General features: G+C 47.4%; 1 protein-coding gene and 1 pseudogene across 2 annotated transcripts in view; both read right to left on the bottom strand.

Moving 5' to 3' along the window:
• The window catches only part of SPATA13 (spermatogenesis associated 13), a 92,625-nt gene extending 66,620 nt beyond the window's left edge, over positions 1-26,005 (bottom strand). Inside the window, exons 1-4 of one of the 2 annotated variants that reach the window (XM_062194563.1) lie at positions 24,934-26,005; positions 24,286-24,879; positions 3,204-3,569; positions 1,383-1,527 (exon numbers count right to left, since the gene is read on the bottom strand). In XM_062194563.1, the coding sequence (XP_062050547.1) occupies positions 1,383-1,527; positions 3,204-3,569; positions 24,286-24,879; positions 24,934-25,941 (2,113 nt within the window). In that variant the 5' untranslated portion in view covers positions 25,942-26,005. Of the gene's footprint in view, positions 1-1,382; positions 1,528-3,203; positions 3,570-24,285 lie in introns of both variants that reach the window. The other variant, XM_062194562.1, reaches the window with a different exon arrangement.
• Positions 16,831-17,935, bottom strand: LOC133762558 (large ribosomal subunit protein uL6-like; annotated as a pseudogene).
• Positions 26,006-26,340: the final 335 nt, after the last annotated feature.

Here is a 26,340-nt window from a genome sequence, read left to right on the forward strand (position 1 = left end):
AGCAGCCTAGATTACTGTTCATGTCCTGGCCTGGTTTGCCAGCTACCCCATCTACTCTGGGAGCACCTGACACCCTTCCAAACCATTCTCTTCCAGCCTATACTAGCCAGAGTTGGTTTTGCTGCTTCTCAACAAAAGAACCCTAAAATTAAAAAAAAAAATTCTTAAAAAAACAAGACAGTATTACAGAAAACACAACATGGCCTGTTTGTAAGTGTGGGGGTTGATGCAGCCCTTTACGTTCCCAAAACCCTCAAAACACTATTTTCATTTCTGTCTAGTCTCTGAAAGTCTTGACCATCTCAGGAAACTTCAAAAATCATGAGGAAAAATAGAATGGAAGACAGGTTTATTTTGGTGCCAAGAAAAAAGTGAAATCCAGGCAGTTTTTTCCATAATACACATTTTCCATGAATGTTTTGAAGATTCTTGATATATGTACATGTTGTACATGGTTGTGATCATGGTCTATATTTTTGGTTATATTATGTCTCCTCCAAACACCAGGAGTCCTCCCTTCCAGTATCCAAGAACTGACCGTATTATAGGGAAAGTAGTCCTTGTAGATGACCAAGTTACGATGAAGACCTTAGGGTAGGCCCACATCCAATGAGACTGGACATCTCCTAAAAGGAGAAAGCTGGACACAGAAAAGGCTGTGGGAGCAGAAAGCAGAGATCTGAGGCTGCTGTTGTGGTGTAGTGGGTAAAGGTGCCGTCTGCAAAGCCAGAATTCCATGTGGGTGCTGGTTCATGTCCTGGCTGCTCCACTTTCAACCCAGCATGCCTGCTAATGGCGTGGGAAAAGCAACAGAAGATAGCCCCAAGTATTTGAGTCCCTGCTGCCCAGGTGGGAGACTTGGATAAAGCTCTTGGCTCCTGGCTTCAGCCTGACCCAGCCCTGGCTGTTGTGGCCATCTGGGGAGTGAACTAGTGGATGGAAGATCTCTCAGTCTCTCTTTCTGTAATTCTTTCAAATAAATAAATCATTGTGGGGAAAAAAGTGAAAACAGAGATCCAGAGCATACACCTCCTAACCAAGTGTGCCAGAGGCTACTTGGGGGTGGGTGGGGCTGGAACAGACAGAGGGACAGCCCTGTGACACTGTGATCTCAGAGTGCTAGCTCGGTTTTTGTTGGCCTCTCTGGCTGCAGGAAGTAAGGTGTGCAGACACCACGAGAGGAGCCAACTTGTCAGACTCAAGAGCCCACCCACCCCTGACATCTGATGACACTCTTCTCCCAAGACCAGCCTTCCTCACGGCCTGGCCCTCCCCGGGCCAGAGGGGGAAGGGTGTGGGAGCCCCTGCCTGCCTCGGGCTACCCGGCCACAGTTCCTGACACAGCTCCACTGCAGTCTCTGTGAGGGCCCTCTGAGACTCACTGTTGGAGGCTCGCATCTGCCGCCGGCGTCCCACGCGGTCCAGCCCGATGGGCGTGCTCTGGGAAAAGGTGAAGGGCCGGAGCCGGGCCGACACGGCCTTGTAGGGTGGCACCTGGTGTGCAGGCACCGGCGGCCTGGCTGCTGGCTGCAAAAGGAAAGCAAACAGTTGTGAGGAGGTGCCAGGAAGTCACAGCTCCTGCGAGCATCGCACACGCAGCGTTCTCGCCTCGAAGCCACTCACAGATGTTTCTCCAAATCCTGCCGAGAGCTGCGGGCTGCACTAACGCTCAGGCAGTTGTTAGCAATCATTATCAGCTCACAAGCTGGGGCCTTCAGCATTACTTGTCAGCAACCGACGTGCCAACGGGGAGCACTGAGGGAGAGCACTTGTGTCTGCAAGCAGCAGAGGTCACTCTTGGAAGGGGCACTGTTCTCCCACCCAGGCGGGGTCAGATGGCAAGGGCATGCCTCCCTAGGGGCAGCCTCTGGAAGGAAGGAAGCAGGGGCAGGGCCTCAAGCCCCAACTGGGATGACAGGTGCACCCTCGGGTATTTATTCAGCCTCATCTCAGCCATGCCTGCAGAGCTCGACCAGCACTGGTGGGAACAATTCTTACTTGCCTACGTGAGCTCCACCAAGAAGAGCTGGTTGCTTATGTATTGCCCCAGAGTTATCCATATCGTCCTTCTGATTTTCCATATTAACGATTGTGAGAACTCGGCATCAAGACCCAGTTCTTGCTTTTCTTAAGACGTTTCCACCCAATGCCCTCAACTAGGTTACAGTGCAGAGAGGCAATCTGTAAGTGCTTTAGATCCAGCCTCTACTGTGTTTTGAGTTAGAATAGATTACATTTTGTGTCAGCTTAGAATTATTTCCTATTGGTAGAGACTCTTAAAACATTCCTAAAGATGTCATTGTGTTCTTCAACTTGATCTGCTCTTACCTTAAAAAGTCAATGCAACTCAGTGGAATTAAACGGGAGTTGCCGATGCTTTCCATAAACAAGGCATTGTGGTCAAGGTTCACAAGAAGGGAATCGTGCAGTCCACGACTCATTCACGGGTCTCCCTTTAAGGGAATTTTACAGGTCATGTACAATGACAGCTAACAGGTTTTAAAAATGAAACTGAGCACACACATTACTCATACGCTGTTCTGTGAACATCTGACCACAGCCAGGGTATTAGCCTTGTCAAACAAGTATAAACTACACCAGGACGGGGCATTTAAAAATAAGTGCTTTGTTTCCTCCAAGTGCTCACTTAGTGCATGACAAGTCCTCGTTGAATTACTAAAATATACGAAGGGATCAATAGTAATGTTTACTGTCAAACCAGCTGCAAAGACACAACTCAAAAGTAAAAAGTAGGAAAAAAAAAGCATTACTTCCTTATCTCCTAAAAAAATCATCTATTTCCTCTTCACTTTTTTCTTATCTTACATTTTAACAATGGACAGCACTTTTCTTTTTCAAAGATGACTTCTTTTAGGAAGCTCCCGGAATCAACCGTGCTGCTACCTTCCCTAGGTTAAGAGCTCAGGTTATTGAGAGACAAGCAGCGACCTAGCTTCACCCGCTGGAGAGCCCAGGAAAGGAAGGAGATTAGTAAGAGGTGTCCAAACGTGGGAGAGTTAGTCTGAACCCATGCACGGGTTTCAAGTCAGGCAGAAAAGGTGGTGAGCAGACGGCGACATCCTTGAGGAAGAGAGGAGAGAGCACAGGCAGCTTCCTGTTTAGTTCGAGGCAGAGGCAGCAGAACAAAGGCCAGGAAGCTGGAGGGTCTCGGCTGCCTTTGGTGGAGGCACACCGGGTCTTACTTGGGTTAGAAGATTCTCGATTTCCTCTGTCTGGCTGTTCCCATAGAAGCTGACCCCCCCGATCACGGAAATGGGGCGTCTTCTCCGGCCTCCCTTGGTGTAGGTTGCTGGAGCGTTCTGGTCTGCAGGCCTGGGGGCCGTCATGCTGGCTGGGGGGGCCCCATCCACACAGTCCTCGCCCTGGGGATCCGCAGCAATCGCATCTTCAGGAATGGACAAGCTTCGGCTGGCCAACTGGCCGTAGTCGGAGAGCGGCCGCGGCCTGGCCCTCCTCCCGGAGCCCCATCTCCGCCTGGTGACTCTCTGAGCCTCGGTCCTTTCCTCATCCTGTGATGAGCCTCGCCTCCAGGTGTCATCAGTAACAACCTTGTCAAAGGCGAACAAGTTAGTTGAGCTCCAGGACCCAGGGAGGTATTAGCAAAGAACAAAGCCGGCTGCCTCCCCTCCCACCCTCCTCCTTGGCCCAGCCATAAGGCTTTCTTGATTTACTTGTTTATTTAAAAACAGTTATTTGTGTAACAGAAAGCCAAGGCACAACGAACACATGGATGAAAATAATTGATTCCAGGCTGAATTACAACCACAATTCAAATTGTGATATTTGGTGACCCATGACGACCAAGGTCAAAGACAAAGGGAAAGTCAGCACCATTGTGAGTTAATAAAATGAGCTTGCAACTATGGGCAGTGTCTCCCTCCAAGTGCATAACAACAGCATGCAGGGCTGGCAGGCCTGCCAAAGGGATGAATGTGAAATGCTACCCATGGCTGCACGGAGGTGTCTTCTTTCAATACTGTGCACGACTTAAAACAGAAGGTACTTTAAGAAGATTAAGTTCAGGTCTAGGAGGTGGGGTCCTGGTGCTCAGGCAGACAGCCTCGGAGCATCGGTGTGAAGGGGGAGGCAATGAACTGGGGTTCAACTAAATAGACTCCGCTCCCCACCAGCTGTGTGAGCTTGGACAATACACAGCTAACCTCGGTGGCACCCAGACTTCGTACTGAACAATCCCACAGCTCACGAGTGTACAGTCCTACGCAAGGCACACTGTGTCATTTCTCAACTCCTATTTTCAGAGAGACCATGCTGTGCATTAGACAATCATGAGGGACGCATGGGACAGATGTGCGCATCTGGGCCAAGAGCTAGAAGTGTAACCCCAGCCAGGCTGCTTAAATTCCATGATTTCGTTCTGTAACTATTCAGTGGGGAAATAATAGGGACTTGTCAGGATGGAGCATGGTCATAGTAACTTAGCGCTTATCAATTGGAGTTAATTACCGCTTTCCAAAAAGCTAGACCATGGCAGCAATTGGGTTCCTGCCATCCATGTGGGAGACTTGGATTGAGTTCTAGGTTCCCAGCTCTCGGCCTGGCTGGGCCCCAGCCCAGCCCTAGCTGCTTCAGGCATTTGGGGATTGAACAAGCAGATTGGGCTCTGTTTCTCTGTCTCTCTCAAATACATTTATATATATATATATGTACATATATATATATACACATATATATATATACACACACACACACAAGTATATGGCCCTGCATACACACACACATATATATGTGTGTGTGTCTATACATAGACATAAAAGAAGCAATGCCAAGGAGTATCCATCCCCAGGGGACTGACAGGACAGGGCTCTTCTGGGAAGACTCCTCTATGTCCTGCTACTAAGGAGGAATGTGCAGTGACCTGTGGCAGCAGAGCCAGCCACAGGCAGAGCAGGGCACCTGTGACAGGCTGGGTGCCTGCAGTTCCTCCGTCCCTATTCATTATTCAACAATACAAACAAAAAAGGCCATCAGGCCACAGGCACAGGAAGGGTCAACCAGAACAGCCAGAGAGGCTGAGTGTGTGTGACAGCAGGGCAGGTGGCAAGCACACCTGGAGGTGGCCCCAGTGGGCATGGAAAAACTAAGTGGCTGTGGCCCAAGAAGACATACCTCATGTCCATGGCAACAGAGACCTGAATTTCTAATTTCCAGTCTGCTATGGTTAGCCTTTCCCTAAGCCAGCCATCCACGTCCATGGGCTCCACACGTGTGGATCAAAAATAGTCAGGGAAGTCAACAAAGACACATTAAAGAAAATTAAACAAAAATTTAAAAATAAAGAAAAATATATGGAAAAATAATTGTACTGAACATACAGACTTTTTTCTTGTCTTTATTCCCCCAAACAACATAAAATCACAACCATTTATATAGCATTAGGTAGTATAAGGAATCTAGAGATGATGTAAAGTGTAGAGGAGGCCATGTGTAGATTTACAGAAAGGACTTGAGCCTCCAAGGGTTCTGGTGTCCCCGGGGGCCCTGGGGCCAATCCCCAGAGACACCAGGAGGCATGATCAAGTTTGACAACGATGCAAGGAAGCTGCAGGGATTTAAAGATCTACTCCAATCCACTCGGTTTTCAATTAAGAAAGCAGAGTCCTAAAGCAGTGAGTTGCCTCCCCCAGGGCAGCGCGCCCAGTCACTGGACACAAAGCCTGGAAACAGCTGGCCTCCTAGTGGCAGTTCCAGACTTTCCCCCAGTGCACAGTGCACATCGCAGCTGCTCCAAAGAAAATCCGCTGAGTCCTCCCCACCTCCACTCACCCTGCCATCTGATCTACTGACTCCTACAGCCCAGATGCTGTCTTCCACTGAAGCACGCTGCAGGGGTCTGGAATATGCCCCTGTGGTACAGAGATTCCTCGGAGCTGAAGCATTGCAGAATAGGCTTTTTGTTTGTTCCTGCATTCTGCTATCTGGATAAAAGTAGAACCTTCCAAGAACTCAACTGTCATAAATCCCCTCCTGGGAGTCTCAGGGAGAGCAAAGGAGCCATTTCTTTTTCTTTTCTTTTCTTTTTTTCTTTTTTTTTTTTTTTTTTTTTGACAGGTGGAGTTATAGACAGTGAGAGAAAGAGATAGAGAGAAAGGTCTTCATCCCTTTGGTTCATGCCCCAAATGGCTGCCACAGCTGGTGCGCTGCGCCAATCCGAAGCCAGGAGCCAGGTGCTTCCTCCTGGTCTCCCATGGGGTGCAGGGCCCAAGCACTTGGGCCATCCTCCACTGCACTCCCTGGCCACAGCAGAGAGCTGGACTGGAAGAAGAGCAACCGGGACAGAATCTGGTGTCCATATGGGATGCTGGTGCCGCAGGCGGAGGATTAACCAAGTGAGCCATGGCATCGGCCCCGAAGGAGCCATTTCTAAACACTCCATCTCCATCTACTTCCCTAAAAGCACATTCACCTTTCCTACTGTCATCCGTTTGCTTTCTCCTAAGTTTCCTTCTCTCCTGTCCCTTCCACTATGAAGACAATACGTAACCCTCACATTCTAGCTGCCTTCTTGAGTCACGCTGTCTGTGAACTAACTCTCTCTCTCTCTCTCTCTCTCTCTCACACACACACACACACACACTCACACTCAGGAATAAACACCTGCCTTTTCTTTTCCTAACCTTACACTTGTCAGTTTAATTCACAGGCCCCCAAGAACTGCATGTAAGGGGCAAGGAAAAGTTTTTCCTCCCCAGCAACACCATGGTAAAATATCAGAGAAATCATAGAAAACAGTATTTTTTGCATTATGTACGAAACACAGATTATTACAGATGGTTTAAATAAATTACTGTATCAAATGGCACAGACAACTTGAATACACAGTGAGAATATGTTCATTTCTATTACCACCCTGTGAGAAGACATGAGCAAGGAGTACTTTAACTGCTCACAAATGTAGAAGCAGTGATTCGGTTTTGTTTTTATATATATATTTTTGGTTTGCATTCGTTTTCTTTTTTTTTTTTTCTCTTTTTTTTTGACAGGCAGAGTGGATAGTGAGAGAGAGAGACAGAGAGAAAGGTCTTCCTTTATAAAGTTGGTTCACCCTCCAATGGCCGCTGCGGCAGGCGCATATCGCTGATCCGAAGCCAGGAGCCAGGTGCTTATCCTGGTCTCCCATGCGGGTGCAGGGCCCAAGCACTTGGGCCATCCTCCACTGCCTTCCCGGGCCATAGCAGAGAGCTGGCCTGGAAGAGGGGCAACCGGGATAGAATCCGGCGCCCCAACCGGGACTAGAACCCGGTGTGCCGGCGCCGCAAGGCGGAGGATTAGCCTGTTAAGCCACGGCGCCAGCCTTGCATTCGTTTTCTTATTGCAATTATACAACATGCAGCTTGTTTTTTTCCTTTTTTTTTTTTTTGGGGGGGGGGGGCAGTTGTTTGTTTTGTTTTGTTTCCACTGATGTTGAAATAAGGAAGTACTCCAGGAAGGAACCCAGGCTGGGTAAGGCAGGTATGCCCAAAGCAGGCCACACGCAGGAGGTGGAGAGACTGGGGACTAATCCTCCAACGCCATGAGGCCTCAGCGTCAGCTGCCGCCCCGGCATGGGGCAACGCCTACCTAAACCAACTGTGAGTCTAGTTTCCGTATTTCTGGAGCCCCACTGAAAACATAAAGGGAGAAAACACCCTCTGTAAAAGGCCCTGAGTGTTCTAGGAACTGCAGAGCCCAGGTAACAGGGCAATCACAAAGCGGAAATGTCCACTTTACTCCCGGGAAAAATGGAGAGAGGGAGGAGCGGGGCAGCCCTTCAGATGTAAGCTCCCGTTCAGGCACCGTTCTCAGCCAGAAGGGAGCTAGCCAGCCTCCTCATCAAACAGATCTGAACCTTGATGGATATCCTGAAGCGGAGTCTTTGGAGGCAAAGTTAAGTCCTGACTGCTGTTATCTTGAACTCCAAACATACCGCCCCCGCCCCCCAGCAAACGCTCCCCACCCCCACCCTCACCCCCACCCCCAGCAGAGAGCCTACCTTGGACTGGGCCATGGGCAGCGGTGCCCCACAGACACACTGTAGAAACAAGCAATGGATCATGTCCATCGCTCTCGGCAGTCTTTCTTGCCTTTAAAACTCTACAGCCGGAGACCTACGTGGCCATCTCAGAGCCCTGCCTCGTCCAATCCAACAGTCTCAGCTTTGGATCACTCAGGGCCCTGTAAGCTTGACTGGCTAATTCACACCCTAGTCATAAACGTTTGTAAACAGACTTTTTGGTGGAGTCACTGTTCTTTTAACTCTTGCTTCCCTGTGCACTTTCAAAGCACTTTCCCTACTCAGTATGACCCATTTGCTTCCTCTACAAGATTTCTTTGTTCAGTTTGCAAAAATAGAGAACCAATACCAACTTGTCACCCCCTGTTAGACCCTCCAAGCCTTTTTTTGAAACCACAGGAAAAGCAATTAACCCAAGGGGGAAAAAAGGAAAGATTTTATGAAATAATTTGATTTCCCATATATGCAATTCAGAAGCCTGACCCACAGTCAATATACAGGGTCAGAGAGCAAGTGTTGGGGGGGAGTTGTGCCCCCCAAAAAAGATAAGTGGGAGGCCTAACCTCAGATACCTGTGAACACGATTGTATTTGGAGATGGGATCTTTACAGACATAATCAGGTTAAAAATGAAGTTACCGTGGGTTAGGCGGGCTCCAATCCAAACGGCTGAGGTCCTCGTAAGAGGAGGGAAATGTTGCCAGCGCCGCGGCTCAATAGGCTAATCCTCCACCTGCGGCGCCGGCACACCGCGTTCTAAGTCCCGGTAGGGGCGCCGGATTCTATCCCGGTTGCCCCTCTTCCAGGCCAGCTCTCTGCTGTGGCCCGGGAGTGCAGTGGAGGATGGCCCAAGTGCTTGGGCCCTGCACCCGCATGGGAGACCAGGAGAAACACCTGGCTCCTGGCTTCAGATCAGCGCGGTGCGCCAGCCACAGTGGCCATTGGAGGGTGAACCAACTTTATAAAGGAAGACCTTTCTCTCTGTCTCTCTCACTGTCCACTCTACCTGTCAAAAAAAAAAAAAAAAAAAAAAAGAGGAGGGAAATGTCGACGTGGACCAACACAAGAGGAAGCAAGCCGCGAGAGTAGGGGCAGGGGCCAGAACAACGCTGCAGCAAGCTGAGCAAGAGCGGGGCAGCCGGCCGCCACCTGGAGCTGGGGCAGGCGTGCGGTCTGCCCCCGGAGCCCTGCAGACGCTGCTGCCCGCGAGCCCGCGAGCACTGCGAGAGAACGAAACACCAACCCTAGGAGACGGACAGGTCAGACAACTAAGTGATTCAGAAGCCAACTCTGTAAACTAGGAAATTAAAAACGCTCTGTGACGATTTGAAGAATAAATACAGCAGAGAGAGAGACTCAGAAAGCCCACAGGTGTTCTGAAGAGGCATATTAGTAAGTCACCGCCCAGGTTTTCCCAGGGCTCCAGGGTCCCAGATCCTGACCCGGGATTCAGGAACAGCCACAGAAATGGAAGCGAGAAGGGAAAGCATTTGACAACCAACGTGGAGAGGGCTGCGACAATGGCAGGAATGAAAGCAGTGGTTTCTGAATGCCTGCGACGTGCCAGACCTGTGCCAGGTACACATTTCCTGGTTAACCTTCACAGTCACTCTGTGGAGGCAGGCACTATCCACAAGTAACTGATCGAAACCCTGCAGCTCAAATAAATACACAGAGCCAGAAAGGGGCGGGACCTCTCAATCCATCTGATTTCTAACCCCCTGTCTTTTCTGCTGCCCACTGCAAGTCCTTGGCATATACATGTACAGGAGGGAGGCGGAACCCTGTGGACATTCCTTCCCTTAGTTGAGGGGGCTTCATGGAGGAGGGGAGGCTCTGATAACAGGTGCCCCGGGCAACCGGGGGAAACCTACAGACACCTTCTCAGAAGCACGTTTTTCAATGCATAAATGAAACAGGAGCGTGAAGACGCCAGTGGCTTAATCCTCTGTACCACAACACCCACCCCTTAAATGCTCTTTTATCTTAATTTTTACAGGAAAGCTTGAGAAGAGAAAATGAGAACCAGAGAAAAGCATATAAATACGCGGTTTCATAACCATGAAATTAAAACTTCCCCAAGAGAATACTAAAGTTTACCTTTGTGTATTTTAGGACTTCGGCATGGCATATTGGGCCTTTGCTATTCTCAAATTAAAATAAGGCACTAACAGAAAATAATAGGAGCCAGCCTTGTGGTGCAGTGGGTTAAGCCGCTGTTTATTTATTTATTTATTTTCATTTTCAATTCTCTTTATATACAGAAGATCAGTTTAGTATATATTAGGTAACGATTTCAACAGTTTGCCCCCATATAGCAACACAAAGTGAAAAAAATACTGTTGAAGTACTAGTTATAGCATTAAATAAGAGTGTACAGCACATTAAAGACAGAGATCCTACATAATATTTTTTTAAAAAATTAATTAATTTTCTATGCCATTTCCAATTTAACACCAGGTTTTTTTTTTTTCATTTCCAATTATCTTTATATACAGAAGATCGATTCAGTATATAATTAGTAAAGATCTCATCAGTTTGTACCCATGCAGAAACACAAAGTGTAAAAATACTGTTTCAGTACTAGTTATAGCATCACTGCACATTAGATAACACACTAAGGACAGATCCCACATGGGATGTAAGTACACAGTGACTTCTGTTGCTGACTTAACAATTTGACATTCCTGTTCATGGCGTCAGTAATCTCCCTAGGCTCTAGTCATGAGTTGCCAGGGCTATGGAAGCCTTTAGAGTTCACTGACTTTGATCTTATTCCGATAGGGTCATAGTCAAAGTGGAAGTTCTCTCCTCCCTTCAGAGAAAGGTACCTCCTTCTTTGATGGCCCCGTTCTTTCCACTGGGATCTCACTCACAGAGATCTTTCATTTAGGTCTTCTTCTTTTTTTTTTTTCCATGGTATCTTGGCTTTCCATGCCTACAATACTCTCATGGGCTCTTCAGCCAGATCCGAATGCCTTAAGGGCTGATTCTGAGGCCAGAGTGTTGTTTAGGACGTCTGCCATTCTATGAGTCTGCTGTGTATCCCACTTCCCAAGTTGGATCCTTCTCTCCCTTTTTGATTCTATCAGTATTAGCAGACACTTGTCTTGTTTGTGTGATCCCTTTGTTTCTTAGACCTATCAGAGCCATCGAATGTGAACTGAAATTGATCACTTGACTAGTGAGATGGCATTGGTACATGCCACCTTGATGGGATTGTATTGGAATCCCCTGGCACTTTTCTAACTCCATCATTTGGGGCAAGTCTGATTGTGCATGTCCCAAATTGTACATCTCCTCCCTCTATTTTTCCACTCTGAAATTTAACAGGGATCACTTTTCAGTTAAAATGTAAACACCTAAGAATAATTGTTTGTTAATTACAGAGTTCAACCACTAGTACTAGAACAACAACAACAACAACAAATACTAAAAAGGATAAAGTATTACATTGTACATCTAGAGTCAGGACAAGAGCTGATCAGTTCATTGTTTCTTATAGTGTCCATTTCACTTCAACAGGTTTTCCCTTTGGTGCTCAGTTGTCACCGATCAGGGAAAACAAATGATATTTGTCTCTTTGGGACTAAGCCACTGTTTATGACACCACATCCCATAACAGAGTGTCAGTTCAAACCTTAGCCACTCGGCTTCCCATCCAGCTTCTTGCTCTTATACCTGAGAGGCAGCAGCTAAGGTCAAGTACTTGGGAGACCTGGATGTAGTTCCTGGCTCCTGGCTTCAGCCTGGCCTAGCCCTAGCTGTTGTAGCATTTGGGGAGTAAACCCGTGGATGGAAGATTTTTCTCTCTCTGTCACTCTCTTTTTCACATAAATAAATAACTTCTTAAAAAGAGAGAAAAAAGAGAACTTTGGTGAATATCTTATGATGCCAGTTCATATAATTTCATCTAAGTATTTCATAAGCTTTATTTTTTGGAAGATTTATTTATTTGAAAGTCAGATACACAGAGAGAGAAGGAGAGGCAGAGAGAGAGAGAGAGAGAGAGAGAGAGAGAGAGAGAAAGAGAAAGAGAGAGAGAGAGGTCTTCCACCCCCTGGTTCACTCCCTATTTGGCCGCAATAGCCAGAGCTGTGCCGATCTGAAGCCAGGAGCCAAGAGCTTCTTCTGGGTCTTCCACACAGGTGCAGGGGCCCAAGGACTTGGGCCATCTTTTATTGCTGTCCCAGGCCATAGCAGAGAGCTGGATCAGAAGTGGAGCAGTCGAGTCTCGAACTGGCGCCCATATGGGATGCTGGTACTGCAGGCGGGGGCTTTACCCACTATGCCACAGCGCCAGCCCCGTAAGCTTTATTTTTAAAAACCTGTATTGCCAGGAGACTGGAACTCCATCAACATCAGTGGCAGGGGACCAGGCCCTTGAGACATCATCCACTGCCTCCTCAAGCTCATGAACAAGAAGCTGCATGAGAAGCAGCACAGCCAGGACTGGAACTGTCACTCAGCTATAGGACATATCCCAAGTGGCAGCTTTACCCTCTGTGCCACAATGCTCGCTCCTCATAAACTTTAGAGAGCTCAATATGCACAGCATTAATATGAATGGTGTATAACTGATAGCTGATAATAAATGGTTATTATGGTAATCTGTTTAATTTTTTTTTAACTTGAGAGACAGAGAACTCCCATCTACTGGCTGACTTCTCAAATACCTACAATAATCTTAAAGCCAGGAACGGGGAACTCAGTCCAGTTCTCCCATGTAGCTGGCAGAAATCTAACTACCTGAGGCATCAGCTGCTGCCTCCCATGTGCACATTAGCAGGAAGTGGGAACTGGGAGCCACAATGAGATTCCAGCCCAGACGCACAAGAGATGGGGGATGTGGCATCCCCACTAAGGTGGCTCTGACTGCTGGGCCAAAGGTGCAAACCTGTGATCATTTCTATACAAGCTAGCAACGAGAGGCTCACTCAGGTACACGGGTTTGTGACTCTGTCTCCCTCTGCCCCACAGCTTTTAAAGTCAAAATCCTATTTGGTGACATTTCACGGCAGAAAAACTACTCTAGAAATGAGCCACTGGAAAGTTAAAAACCCACATGCATGTTTAACTTTCACAGTTTTAGAAACCATCTCAGAAGCTGTTTTTCAAGTTTACAGAGTCCCACGGCCTGTCAAAAGTTGCACACCCATTCAGAAATACTGTGAAACTTTCCACTGGAAAAGGAGTACCTTATGTAATCGGGAGCACTTGCTCTTCACAGAGCAAGTGGAAATTTATTTTCAAAAGTTTGAAAATGACTCAGTTGTTAAAGTAAAAAGCTACTTTCATATTTAGACTCATGATCTGAATTTCTATGGTTTAAGATTTCAGCAACAGATTTTTTTCTCTATGAATTTTTCTCCTGATGAAAGAAAAAACAAATGACATAAACTATAAACACTCTAGGAAAACTTAAGCTCACACAAAAGTTGGTTCCAGGGCCTTATGTACAAAATCTTCATTGGTACAAGTTGCTTACATAAATTGGTACAGTATCTTCATAGATCCTAATCACATTCATATGCTTTAAATCCTCTCTAGATTACATATACTCTTGATATAATGCAACTGCTATGTAAACATTTGTTATACTGTATTGTATAGAGACTTATGACAAACAAAATCTACAGTACAGATTTGCTTTGCAAATATTGTCTCACAGGCTGATGGGTCTTTTTTGTTTTTTTGTGAATAAAGGATTTCAAAGAACAAATGTTTCCTGTGTTGATGAAAACAAAGTTAATAGTTTTGTGTGTTTTTGGTGTTAGACCTAAGAAATCTTTATCTATCCCAAAGTCATAGAGATTTTCTCCTAGGTTACACTCTGGAAGTTTTGTGATTTTTTTATTTTTTTAGAATTATTTTATTTATTTGAAAGTCAGAGTTACACAGAGAGAGAAGGAGAAACAGAGAGAGAGGTCTTCCATTCTTCTGGTTCACTCCCCAAATGACCGCAATGGCTAGAGCTGAGCTGATCCAAAGCCAGGAGCCAGGAGCTTCCTCCGGGTCTCCCACATGGGTGCAGGGGCCCAAGGACTTGGACCATCTTCCACTGCTTTCCCAGGTCATAGCAGAGAGCTAGATCAGAAGAGGAGCAACCGGGACTCGAGCCAGCGCACATATGGGATGCTGGCGCTGCAGGCTGGGACTTTAACCCTGCGCGCCACAGCGCTGGCCCCAAGATGTGTGATTTTTAGCTCTTACACTTAGGGATATGCTTTATTTGTAGTCATTTTTGAATATCACACCAAGGCTAATTGTTTAGTTTTGTTGTTTTACCTATGGACTTCCAGTAATCCTACTTCTTTTGTTGAACTGCTGGTGGTTTTTATGCCACAGAGAATGCAAGTCATCTACTGCTCCACTGAGTTCTCTCTCATTCATTCTCTATGAGAAGGAAGTCCTAGAACTTAAATCACAAAATTGCAATTATTGGTACAAAGATAATTTTCAAATATTGTTTGTGCTGTTATACATTTTTCTATTGAATTTAGCATTTTGTTATCATCTGCTGTGACCATCAGTACTTTATAATAATACCTGAATAGCCACCCTGGAGTGGATATACAACAGGTATTTACCCCTCATGGGGTGCTTTGTAGTGTGATGAGAAGACAATTACAGTTGGTTTCCATATTTACAGATTCTGCATCCTTAGGTTTAGAGAACCCTGGATCAAAAAATATCTGAGGAGCCTGCACTGTGGTATAGGGGGCTAAACCTCTGCCTGCAGTGTCAGCATCCCACAAGGGCACTGGCTCATATCCTGGCTGCTCTTCTTCTAATCCAGCTCTCTGCTACGGTCTGGGAGAGCAGTGGAGGATGGCCTTAGTGCTTGGGCCCCTGCATGCATGTGAGAGACCAGGAGGAAGCTCCTGACTCCTGGCTTCAGGTTGGCCCAGCTCCAACTGTTGTGGCCATTTGGGGAGTAAACTAGTGGGTGGAAGACCTTTCTCTCTGTCTCTGTCTCTCTCTCTGTGTCTCTCTCTTTCTCTAATTGTTTAACTCTGCCTCTCAATAAATAAATAAAATTTAAAAATAAAATTAGATAGTGGTGACCTCTGAACATGAATCATTTACTTAAGAAAAAGGATAGATACAGAAGGCAGACCAGCAGTTGCCTGCTCTTGGATGGGAACAGGGACTGGCTGCAAAGGGGCCTGGGAGAACTGTTCAGGGTGATGGAAGTGTTTGTCTTTTAACTATGGCAGCAGCTGCACAACTGTAAATGTCCTGAAACTCAGTAAACTGTATACTTACAATGGATGAATTGAATGCTATGCAATTTATACCTCAGTAAGATTGCTGAGAAAATCTTGGGCAAATTTTTTGGGGTTATATTTATTTCCATAAACACATCATCTTTCTGCTTCTAGAAATGGATCTTTGGACCAGTTATGTATAATTTCTAAACTCCAGAATGCTTAATATCCCCTAACTGGACATTGGGTGCCTAATGAGTAACGTCTGCAGGTAAGCATTTGGCATAATGGGTAAGTCACCAGTGGGACACCTGCATCCCATATGAAAGTGCTGGGTTTAAGTCCCAGCTCCTCTGCTTGCAATCCAGCTTCCTACTTATGTACACGCTGGGAAACAGGAGCTGATGGCCCAGGTGGTTGAGTCCCAACCACCCACATGGACACCTGGATTGAGTTTTGGGCTCTTGGTTTCAGCCCTGGCTGTTGTGGGCATCTAGGGAGTGAACCAGCAGGTGGAAGCTATCTGTCTGTCTATGCTTGTTAAATAAAAATGAAAATAAATATTTTAAAACAGTAATGCTTTGACAATCTACAGTCTAAATTGTATCATGGATTTGTTCTTCTAATTAATATGTACCTTTGAGCTTTCATTATTTATGAAGTATCATCCATTACCATCATAAAACTCCACAATCCTTCATTCCAATTCAAAGCAGTTCTGATTTTAGCCCCTGTTCATCACCAGGAGTATTCCAGAACTACAAGGTTACAGGGAGGCCTTATTTTAGACCTTTTGGCTTTTGGTACTGCCACGAATTCTGCAGTCCTCGGGGGTCAGTGTTGTGGCACAGCTGTGTTAAGCCACAGCCTGTGAAACCAGCATCCCATGTCAGCACTGGTTCAAATTCTGGCTGCTCCACTTCTGATCCAGTTCCCTGCTAATAGTCTGGGAAAGAAACAGAAGATGGCCCACCACCCACGTGGGACACTTGGATGGAATTCCAGGCTCCTGGGTTTGGCTTGGGTCACCCTTGGCTATTGTGGCCATTTGGGGCGTGAATGAGCAGATGGAAGATTGATCTCTCTCTTTCTCCCTCTCTCTGTAACTTTGCCTTTCAAATAAATCAATTAATAAATCTTTAGGGAAAAAAAATAAAAAAGAACCCTTCCTCTCTCCGTCCACTCAGTTCTGTTGGTGGTTTGTTGATTGGTGGCATGCCAAAGCACAAGTCTACCCAGTCACCTACCATCTTTGAGAGCTTTCTCCCATCAACATCCAAACACACGTTAAAAATAGAAACTGCGACCCTGGGAGGCAGCAGGCAATGGCTGAGTGGTTGGGTCCTTACGACCCACATGAGAGACTCGAATTGAGATCCTGGCCCCAGCCCAGCCCCCGCTGGTATGAGCATTTGGAGGAGTGAACCAGTGGATGGGAGATGTCTCTATTTGTCCGTCTTTGCCTCTCAAATAAATAAAAAATTTTTTAAAAAAATTTTAATGAACCCATTCCATCCCTCCATCTCAAACCCCTGGACTCAAGTACTGAGAGACAGTGTCTCTCTTGGCCACCGCACCCCAACCCTGTCTACAAGCTGGTCTGGTCCACCTCAGCCACACAAGTGTTCTGTGCTGCAGGCCTGCTCAACACAATCTCTGCCCTTCCACTGCCTGCAGGACAAAGTCCAGATCCACAGGCCTCAGTGAGGCCCTCACTAATCAAGCTCAGACCTATCTGACAACCTTATCTCCCACTTCTCCACCCGCCCAGCTCCTAAGGAAGTTACGGCCAGCAATTTGCAGTTCCCTGGTCACAGCAGGTCAGTCCCTTCACTGGACACGTATCTGCAGACAGACTCAGGGCTGTTCGGAACCTATCTCACCTCATTTATTTTATTGTTTTAAGGTTTATTTATTTACTTATTTAGAAGGGCCAAATCAATAAATCCTTTATTGCATTATTAAAATGCCATGAGGCATAATCAGGTTCTTGTTTCTGTGGCCAGACAACTTTTAGATCTTTTTTTTTTGCCAGTTAACTATTTTTTAATTTATTTTTTAAGGAATACAAATTTCCTAAGTACAACTTTAGGAATATAGTTATTCTTCCCACCATATCAGCCCTCCCACCCACACTCCCACCCCTCCGCAACTGTTCCTTTTTCAGAGACATAACCATCCCTAAATTTCCCGATATCCTTGTTTTTAACTGTTGCTGCCTGCTGAATCAAGGCAGCTGAATTTCAAACAAGCTCAGTGTCCTTCCTTCTGAGGACTCATTCATCTCTCTGGGCTTGAGATATGAACAAGTAACACCGTGCCTCATCCGAACCCTAGGGATGTACTTTTCACCCAGGAAATCTTGGAGGATAACAAGAGACCCATTCTTCTGAACAGCCACACTGATGGGAAAGTGAGCATGCACAGACTTCATCTTGAAACAGAGCCCCGTGTAACCCCCGCGATCAGATTCTGCCCATGTCTACAGACAGTGCGAACGGTTGCCAGTTCCTTTCTACTTCCCCACCATTTGTCAACCCACAGCCTCTGCTTTTCCTTTCCAGGGAGCCTGAGTGACTGAAGTCCCCCCACAGGGTTCCTCTGGGACTCCTCACGATAACTCTGCACCTCTTTAGGTTGACGTCAACATTTTCTGGAATGTTGATAGTCTGATTGTTGCAAATGGTCTTCATTCTCGCATTAGATGCAGCAAAAAAGCAGATTTATTTGTTTTTATTTGAAAGTGAGAATGAGAGAGAGAATATCTTTCACCTACCGTTTCCCTTCCCAAATGCCCACAACAATCAGGGCTGGGTCAGGCTGAAATGAGGAGCCAGGAGCTCCATATTGGTCTCCCACGTGGGTGGCAGGGACCCAAGTACTTGAGTCATCATCTGTTACCTCTGGGGTGCACATTAGCAGGAAGCTGGATTGGAAGCAGAGGCAGGACTTGAACCCAGGCATTGTGACATGGAATGCAGGCATCCCGAGTATAGGCTTAACCGCTGCACCACGACACTGGGCTCTCGCTTCATTTACTCTTCACAGTCACCCTACGCAGTGATAACTCTTATCACCCCATTTACAGGGGAGAGAGGTGAGAAGACCATTTAGCAAAGGCAGAGAACTAGTGAGCAGCAGAGCAGAGACCCAGCTGCAGTACCTGCCTCCTCCTGGTGGAAGACCAGGCCACTCCTCACTGTTACCCTGGGCCCCCGGCCCCACTCCTCCTGTAATATCCCATCCAGCTCTTCTGTTCTGCTGCTTTTCACCTGCAGTTATTAATTCCAGCCTGGTGCTCCCATGGCACTGTAGGTTCTCAGGAGCAGCACTTATCACAGAGTGCAAACTGCCTGGATACATTCCAGGCTACCAATTAGACTACGAACTCACAAGGATAAGGACGCATTTTTTTTTTTTTTAACTATTTGTTTTCCCTATGCCTGGCACACAGCAGGTGTGGACAAACCATGGGTATAACTATCAGTTGTGCGTGGTCTGACTTCCAGTGTCAGCCACTGCTGCTCCTCCTTTACCTCTTCCACGTCCACCCCTTATTTACATTTCACGCCCTGATCACCTGACAGCTCTTGAACAATAAACTCCTGACAGCTTTTTCCTCTGGGCGCCTTTCTTCCTGATTCTCTTTATCCACAGTGAATTCAGTTCTCTTCAGCACAGGTCTAGCCTATCTTGTCTCTGCTCATAAATGTTTCTGGTCTCTCAGTGCTTACTAAGTGCAGTCGTATCTAGGGAGTTTGCACCTGCCAATCCTACCAACCTCGAGGGAAAATATTTGGGGGAAACCTTTATCCTGCACTGAAACATTTGTAGACTTTTTTCTTGCCATACTTCCTAAACAATGTGTATAACAACTATCCACGCAGCATTTACATTGTATTAGGTGTTGTAAGTCATCCAGAGATGATGCAAAGTCTACAGGAGGATGTATGCAGGTTCCATGCAAATGCTACTCCCATAAGGGATTTGGGCATCTGCAGATTTTGGAAGGTCTTGGAAACACTCCTATGGATACACCAAGGTCTGACTATTCTTCATAGACTCTTTACCCTGGAATTCAGAGTGCTTGTGATTTAGACTTAACAGTTTCATCTTAACTTGGATTATTACCCTATATAAAAATCAAGTTATATTACTTCCAATTCTCTCCAATCACAGAATATCTCTGCACACCTACCCAAGCTACTGCATCTTATTGAAGTGTCCCGCTATCCTATTCATAACTACCTGTAGAAATCCTACTCCATTTTTTTTCAAAGATTTATTTATTTATTTGAAAGGTGGAGTTACAGAGAGGCAGAGGCAGAGAGAGAAAGAGGTCTTCCATCCACTGATTCACTCCCCAGATGGCAGCAATAGCCGGAGCTGTGCCAATCCTCCAAGCCAGGAGCCAGGAGCCAGGAGCTTCCTCTAGGTCTCCCACGTGGGTACGGGGAGACCATCTTCCACTGCTTTCCCAGCTCAGATTCAGTTACCCTGGTGAAGCCGATACTTGGGTGAGAACTGCAGTTCTTCTGAAATCCTCTTGTGTGGCGTCTAACCCATCCTGCACAGTTCTCCTGAGTCAGACACATCTGGACGCACATGCATACTCACTGGCATTACCCATGTCCCTCAGAGAGCACAGACACCTGCTACGTGCTCAACACATTCAGGGTGGCCCATTATTGAATGAACATATCAATGCTACATTACATGACAACTCAGTGCATTTTCAAAAATTAATGATTGTCAACTATTGCTTGAAGAATTTCCCAATGCTCTTAAGACTATAATACAGTGTTCCATAAAAAAAAAAAAAAAAAAAAAAGAGCTCTGGAGGAAACTGACCTTAACTCACCCCTGTCTTTTTTTCTTTTTAAAGATTTATTTATTTATTTGAAAGTCAGAGTTACACAAAGAGAAAAGGAGAGGCAGAGAGACAGATAAAGAGAGAGGTCTTCCATCCACTGGTTCACTCCCCAACTGGCCGCAATGGCCAGAGCTGCACCAATCCGAAGCCAGGATCCTCTTCTGGGTCTCCCACATGGGTGCAGGGGCCCAAGGACTTGGGCCATCTTCCACTGCTTTCCCAGGCCATAGCAGAGAGCTGGACTGGAAGTGGAGCAGCCGGGTCTCAAACTGGCACCCATATGGCATGCTGGCACTGCAAGCGGCAGCTTAACCTGCTACACCACAGCACCAGCCCCTCATGCCGTCTTAAGCAGTCACGTCAATCTAGGATGGAAAACTCATCTGAGTGGACAGGGACAAGCACACAGTGGCAGCCAGTGTTAGAATGCTGGGCCAAGAGTTCAACATGCATAGTTTCATTGGTTCTTAGATAAAGGCAGATGAAGACATTCCACATTTCACCCTTGAGAAGATCGAGGCCATGAGAAGTTGAACAGTTTTTGCCCAGTTTGTCAACATTATCAATATTTTAATAGCAGAGCCATGGTCCACCAAATTAGAAACACTTATCAAAAGACTATAGTTTGTCCTAGAAAGGGACATGACTGTTTTGTTTTAAGATTTATTTATGTATCTAAAAGGCAGAGTTACTGAGAGAGAGAGAGGTCTGGCTCATTCCCCAAGTGGCCACAAAAGCTGGGGCTGGGCCAGGCCAAGCCAGGAACTTCCTCCGGGTCTTCCACGTGGGCGCAGGAGTCCAAGCACCTGGGCCAACCTCTGCTGCTTTCCCCAGGCCATTAGCAGGGAGCTGGATTGGAAGTGGAGCAGCTGGGATACAAACTAGTGCCTGTATAGGTGCTGGCATGGCAGGTGGTGGCTTTACCTGTTATGCCGCAATGCTGGCCCCACAACTGGCTCATGTTATTTAAAAGAGCTATCTAGGGTTGAACATTTGGCACAAAGGTTAAGACACTGCTTGGAATGCCTGCATCCCAGTAAGAATGAATGGGTTCCACTACCAGCTCTGCTTCTGATTCCAGTTTCCTGCTATCACATATCCTGGAAGGCAGCAGGCAATGGTTCAAATTCTTGATTCTCTGTCACCCATGTGAGAGACCCAGATGGAGTTATAGGCTCCTAGCTTCAGCTTAGCCCAGCCCTGACTACTGTAGACACTTGGAGAGTGAACCAGTGGATGGAAGATCTTCCTCTGTCTCTGCCTTTCAAATAAATAAAAATAAAGAAATTTAAAAATAAATTAGGGGGCCAGTGCTGTGGCACAGTGGGTTAAATCCCAGGCCTGCAGCACCAGCATCCCACATGGGCACCAGTTCAAGTCCAGCCCCCTGCTAATGTGCCCGGGAAAGCAGCAGAGGATGGCCCAACTCATTGGGCCCCTGCTCCCATGTGGGAGACCCAGAAGAAGCTCCTGGCTCCTGGCTTCAGATCAGCTCGGTTCCAGCTGTTGTGGCCATTTGGGGAGTGAACCAGCAGATGGAAAACACCCCCTACCCCACCATCTTTCAAATAAATAAGATAAATCTTAAAAAATTAATTAAAGAACCACCTACTGCAGGAACAGAATGTCAAAGTCCTATTCAGAAACCAGCTGTAACACTCTAAACTTCTGTGCTTGTACATTTATAGGGACCAGGCAGCACTACCAACAAGTAAATGCCAAGATGCGTTTTTCAAGCAGGTGACAACTTTAGGGACCTGCACCAAACAGTTTGAACAGCAAAACTCACCACTAGGTGGCAGAAGTAGAACATGCTTTGTAAATAAAAGCAGCACAAGTTTCTAGCTGATTCCCAGCCATGCAGGATCTTCTTAAACTGCTTATAACTTTTCAAAGATTATTTTTTCATCGTAGGGAAGTACGTTAAAAAGAAATGATTCTAAATAAAAGATATTCTTGCTTAGTGAAAGTGCACTATAATGTGAGGTGCTTAAACAAGTTCATGGAAAATGGAATTAAAAGATACATTTATTTTCTTGCAAAAAAAAAAAAAGCCTGAAATCCATGCATTTTTTATGTTTCCCATGATTCTTTGCAAGTATACTGTACACATTTGTATAGAATCATAATATATGTATCTTCCACCTTTTTACATTCAACAATAGAAACAGCTTAAATTTGCTTTAAACTTCAAAGTAGAACTATACTACGAATAAACTAGATAAAAAGTAACAGGCTGCATATTAAAATACAAGGCAGAAAATTCAATCTTGTGTAATGCTATTTGAATAGATAAAACTGTTTTTAATCCATGAGGTCCAGAATTCTTGAATTTTGCAAAGGTTTTTTTTATTTGCTTCATTTTGTTTGTACTGTTTCCAAGCACCGGCTAAAAGAGAAGCTTGTAGGTTATTTTTTACAAGCACTGTTCTGCAAGTAACTTCAGTGATTCCCAGTCTATAACATGCAAATTGTATAAAATCATCATTATTCTTGCACTTTCTCTTTTTTATAAGAATTTCAAGGAAATTAATGCTACTTTAAAATGTGATAAACATCTTGAGGCGAATTTGTAGAATTATCACCATGTGTGCACTTTTATAAACAGAATTTCAATACCAATGTTTTTTCTCACTGGTGATCCCTTGTGGGGAGAAATTAAATCATATGTAATTAACAGCAAGCACACATACACACACAACTTGGCAAATGACTAAGTCAGACACTAAATCTTGCATCTAATATATACTTAGGAATAAAACATTTTTAAGAGTCATTTTGTTAAACAGAAAATAAAATCTTGCCCTTACCACAGAAAGAACCTTCTAGACTCAGGAAGGTTTCAGTGGAGCAGCCAGGCATGAGTGATGCTCACATCGGGTCAGGTGTTGCCACTTGTTCAGACCACACCTGATGGAGTTGGGACTCCTTCCCAAGGCTGCCAACTGGTCCTGTGTCTTACAACTGTTTCACTGGCTTCTTTTCACAATATGCAAATGAGTGGGTAGTCATCAATATTCAAGATCTTTGATGGACAAACCAGCCCTGAGGCCCCTGGGGGAACCCAATCCACAGGAGTGAGGCTGCCTCTGTTCTCAGGCTGCCCAGGGCTCTGAGCAACCAGGGATCCTCCAGGCTGAGCTGAATCTCCTGTAAGTTCTCTACAGTAGTTCTACTTTTTAGGTCTTTCTTGAAAGGCTCTACTATCTATGTGTCTCTACAGCAAAGGTCAAAAATATGGATGGCAGTCTGGCTGTGTGCTGGCTTTTGTGTTTGCATACATTGCTATGCAGTCACTCATCGGACTTTTAACACGGAGGGAGGTGCTCTCCAGGGGTCGGTGGGAAGGAGCGCCTGCTGGGAAACTATTTCCCATGGCAAGCACCCATTTATGCCTCTAAGATCATCTCAGGATGTACACGAGGAATAATTTGCAGTAAATCCACATGGATGCACTCCCACCTCGTTCAGCTGTGTAAGGTAAGTATTACTGAGTGCATTTAAACAATGAAAATTACAGAGTAAAAATGCCTGCATGTTTGAAGGATATGAAAAGAACATTGCTCTTGTAGCCTTGACAGTAACTACCTGACTCAATTCACGAAATCCTTATGCTCTACTCTAAAAATAAGCACAATAACCATCATAAAAATCTCTCTGAACAAGCATCCTTCAGGGGTTGACAGGTATCAAACGGCATGTTCCTAATCCACTCCCAGGAAAGAAAACAGATTCAGAACAACTAAGGGTCTCTTAACACAAAGCATTTCATTTAGATGTCTGCTCGAAAGGGCAGAGAAACAGCTTAAAATATACAGAAGTCAGACACGGGTAATAAAAACTGCTTCCATAATGAATAACCAGAAAGTACCTAACAGCTGAATGGAGTGGAAGAGGGCTTTTCGGGGTCTCTCCCTCCACCCAGAATCCAACAAATAGTGCCTTGGGAATGAGTGGTGCTGTAAATGTCATCTCAAGGAATTCACACCTTAGCAATTCATGTTAAAAACCCGTGAACCCGGGACAACTTCCGTTCCCACTAATCTCGGTGACACAATTCGCCCAGGGACACGCAGTCTCTGCGGGAGGAAGGGTAAGGACCAAGGACAATCCCCGAGCAGCTTGGAAATCTCGCTGCCAGCACCCAGGTCGCCCCGCGCGGACACCTACCTCCTCATTCCTTTCCTCCCGACCAGCTGCCCCGCAGAGGGTCAGCTGAGGATGGCTCCCGGGGCCGGCGTGCCTGCTGTGTTCTTCGCTGCCCGCGGTCTGCACGGCCTCCTGCAGGATCCTCCGCTGAGCAGGGTCCTCGGCCTGTTCTTCACTTTCCACCGAACTCAGCGATGGCGCACTGAGAGTGTTGGGATACTTGAGCAGCCCAGGGCTCTGGGGGCTCTGGGGGCTCTGGGGCTTGGGCGAGGTGGGCCTCAGCGGGGTGGGAGGCTGCTCGGGCTCCAAGGTGAACTGGCTGCCCGACAGCGGCTCACTGGGGTCTCTGCTGGGTGATTCCAAAGCCATGAGACTTGAAGAGGTGCTGCTGGCACAGGGGCCATCGCTTTCCGACGCACGAGAGTTTCGGGCTTCCAGCGGAAACACAGCGGTGTCAACGTCTATTCGGGCAACTCGGGAGGCGGCTGCGGCGCAGGACACGGGGGCGCTGAGCGCGGGTGACGCCGCACGCCTTCTATCCCGCTCGCTGCAGCTGGACACCCGGCGGGAGTAGTCGTCGTGCAGCCTGCTGTGCAGCCCGAGCCTCGGCGGGGCCTCCACGGGGGACGGGGCCTCCACGGGGGACGGGGCCCCCACGGGGGACGGGGCTCCCACGGGGGATGGGGCTCCCACGGGAGACGCGGCGCCGCTCTTAGGGCCCTCTCTCTTCCAGGCGGCGTCGGTCACGTTGCTCACGAGTTTGAGGACCCTGTCGAAGTCCTTGGCCCTGATCGGGCTCCGCCAGCGCTTCGTCCTTCTCTCGGACCCGCCGAGCTTTTCCGAGTCCGCGGAGGAGCTGCTCAGGGTCCGGGGCGGCGCCTGCGGCTTTTCCTGCGCCCCGCGCAGGTCGGCCAGGTTGGACGTGGACTTGCGTTTGAAGGAGCTCTTTTTCAGGAAGCTCAGGTTGTCTGTGCTCTTGCTCCTCCGGTAGACGATGCTGTTGTTCTCGGAGTCTTTCACTAGGATCTCGCACAGGGTGGGCTCCTGCATGACCGGGGACAGAGGCCCGGCGTGGCCCCGGGGGCCCTGGCGCTTCTCTGCGTCCGCCAAGCTGATGCGGCCTAGGCCATAGGCCCTGCGGATGCTGCGGGAGCGGTGGGTGCTCCTCTGGAAGGCGTCGTCGTCGGCGTCCTCGGGGTCTGAGCAGTCGGACGCCGCCTCCTGCCCGGTCCTGTGGGGCTCCCTCGTCGACGCCGAGGGGGAGCCCCTGCGGGCCGGGCCCCCTGGCCCCGCACCGTTGGCCAGGGGTTTGGCCGGGTCGCGTTCTGACGCCTCCTCCTTCCAGGGGTCCGACCCCTCTCGGTTCTGAATCCCTTGTAGGACTGAAGACTTCAGCTTTTTGAAAGAGCCCATTTTCCGGAAGGAGGCCAGCGCGTTCCACGTCGAGGAATTCCCCACGAGGACCAGTGAGCGGGGCCTCTCAGGGTTGGCGCCCATTCTCTTCCGACTCACGGAGAAAAGGCGCACGAGCCTGGAAGGGCCGAGCCGGGCCCCCTGCGCCTCTGCGTCGCCGCCATAGCCTCCATGCTCACACGTCGCCGTGCTGGGGTCCTGCGGCTCGCAGGCTGAACAGGCGATGGCAGCCCCTTGCCCATGGCCGTTCTGGGCCGTGGTCATGTTCTCGGGGTGGGGCGCCCGCGGCCACAGGGCGGCGAGGCTCAGACCCCCGTGCACATCGGAGTCCGCCGGCCCCACCTGCAGCCCCTCACCTCCAAGGCCATCGGACTGGCTCTGGCACCTGCTGGGCGCATCCCGCTGCTCAGAGGAGGCCAGCACCTGCGGTAGAAAGCACGGGAGCAAATGAGCAGGCACCCAACACTTGGCTTAACGATCGCTAAAAGAACAAAAGGGCCCATTGAGTAAGAACTGCTTTAAATTAAATTAAACTTTTACTTCCCCTCCCCCGATTCATTTCATAATAAATCTAAGGAAAGCTGCATATATGTGTGTGTGTGTGTGTATCCCTTTTTTAATAAGGCTGGATTTGTGCCTTCACTAGGATAGCAAACTCTTGAA

This window comes from Lepus europaeus, chromosome 6 (assembly GCF_033115175.1).
Source record: "Lepus europaeus isolate LE1 chromosome 6, mLepTim1.pri, whole genome shotgun sequence".
NCBI lineage: Eukaryota > Metazoa > Chordata > Mammalia > Lagomorpha > Leporidae > Lepus > Lepus europaeus.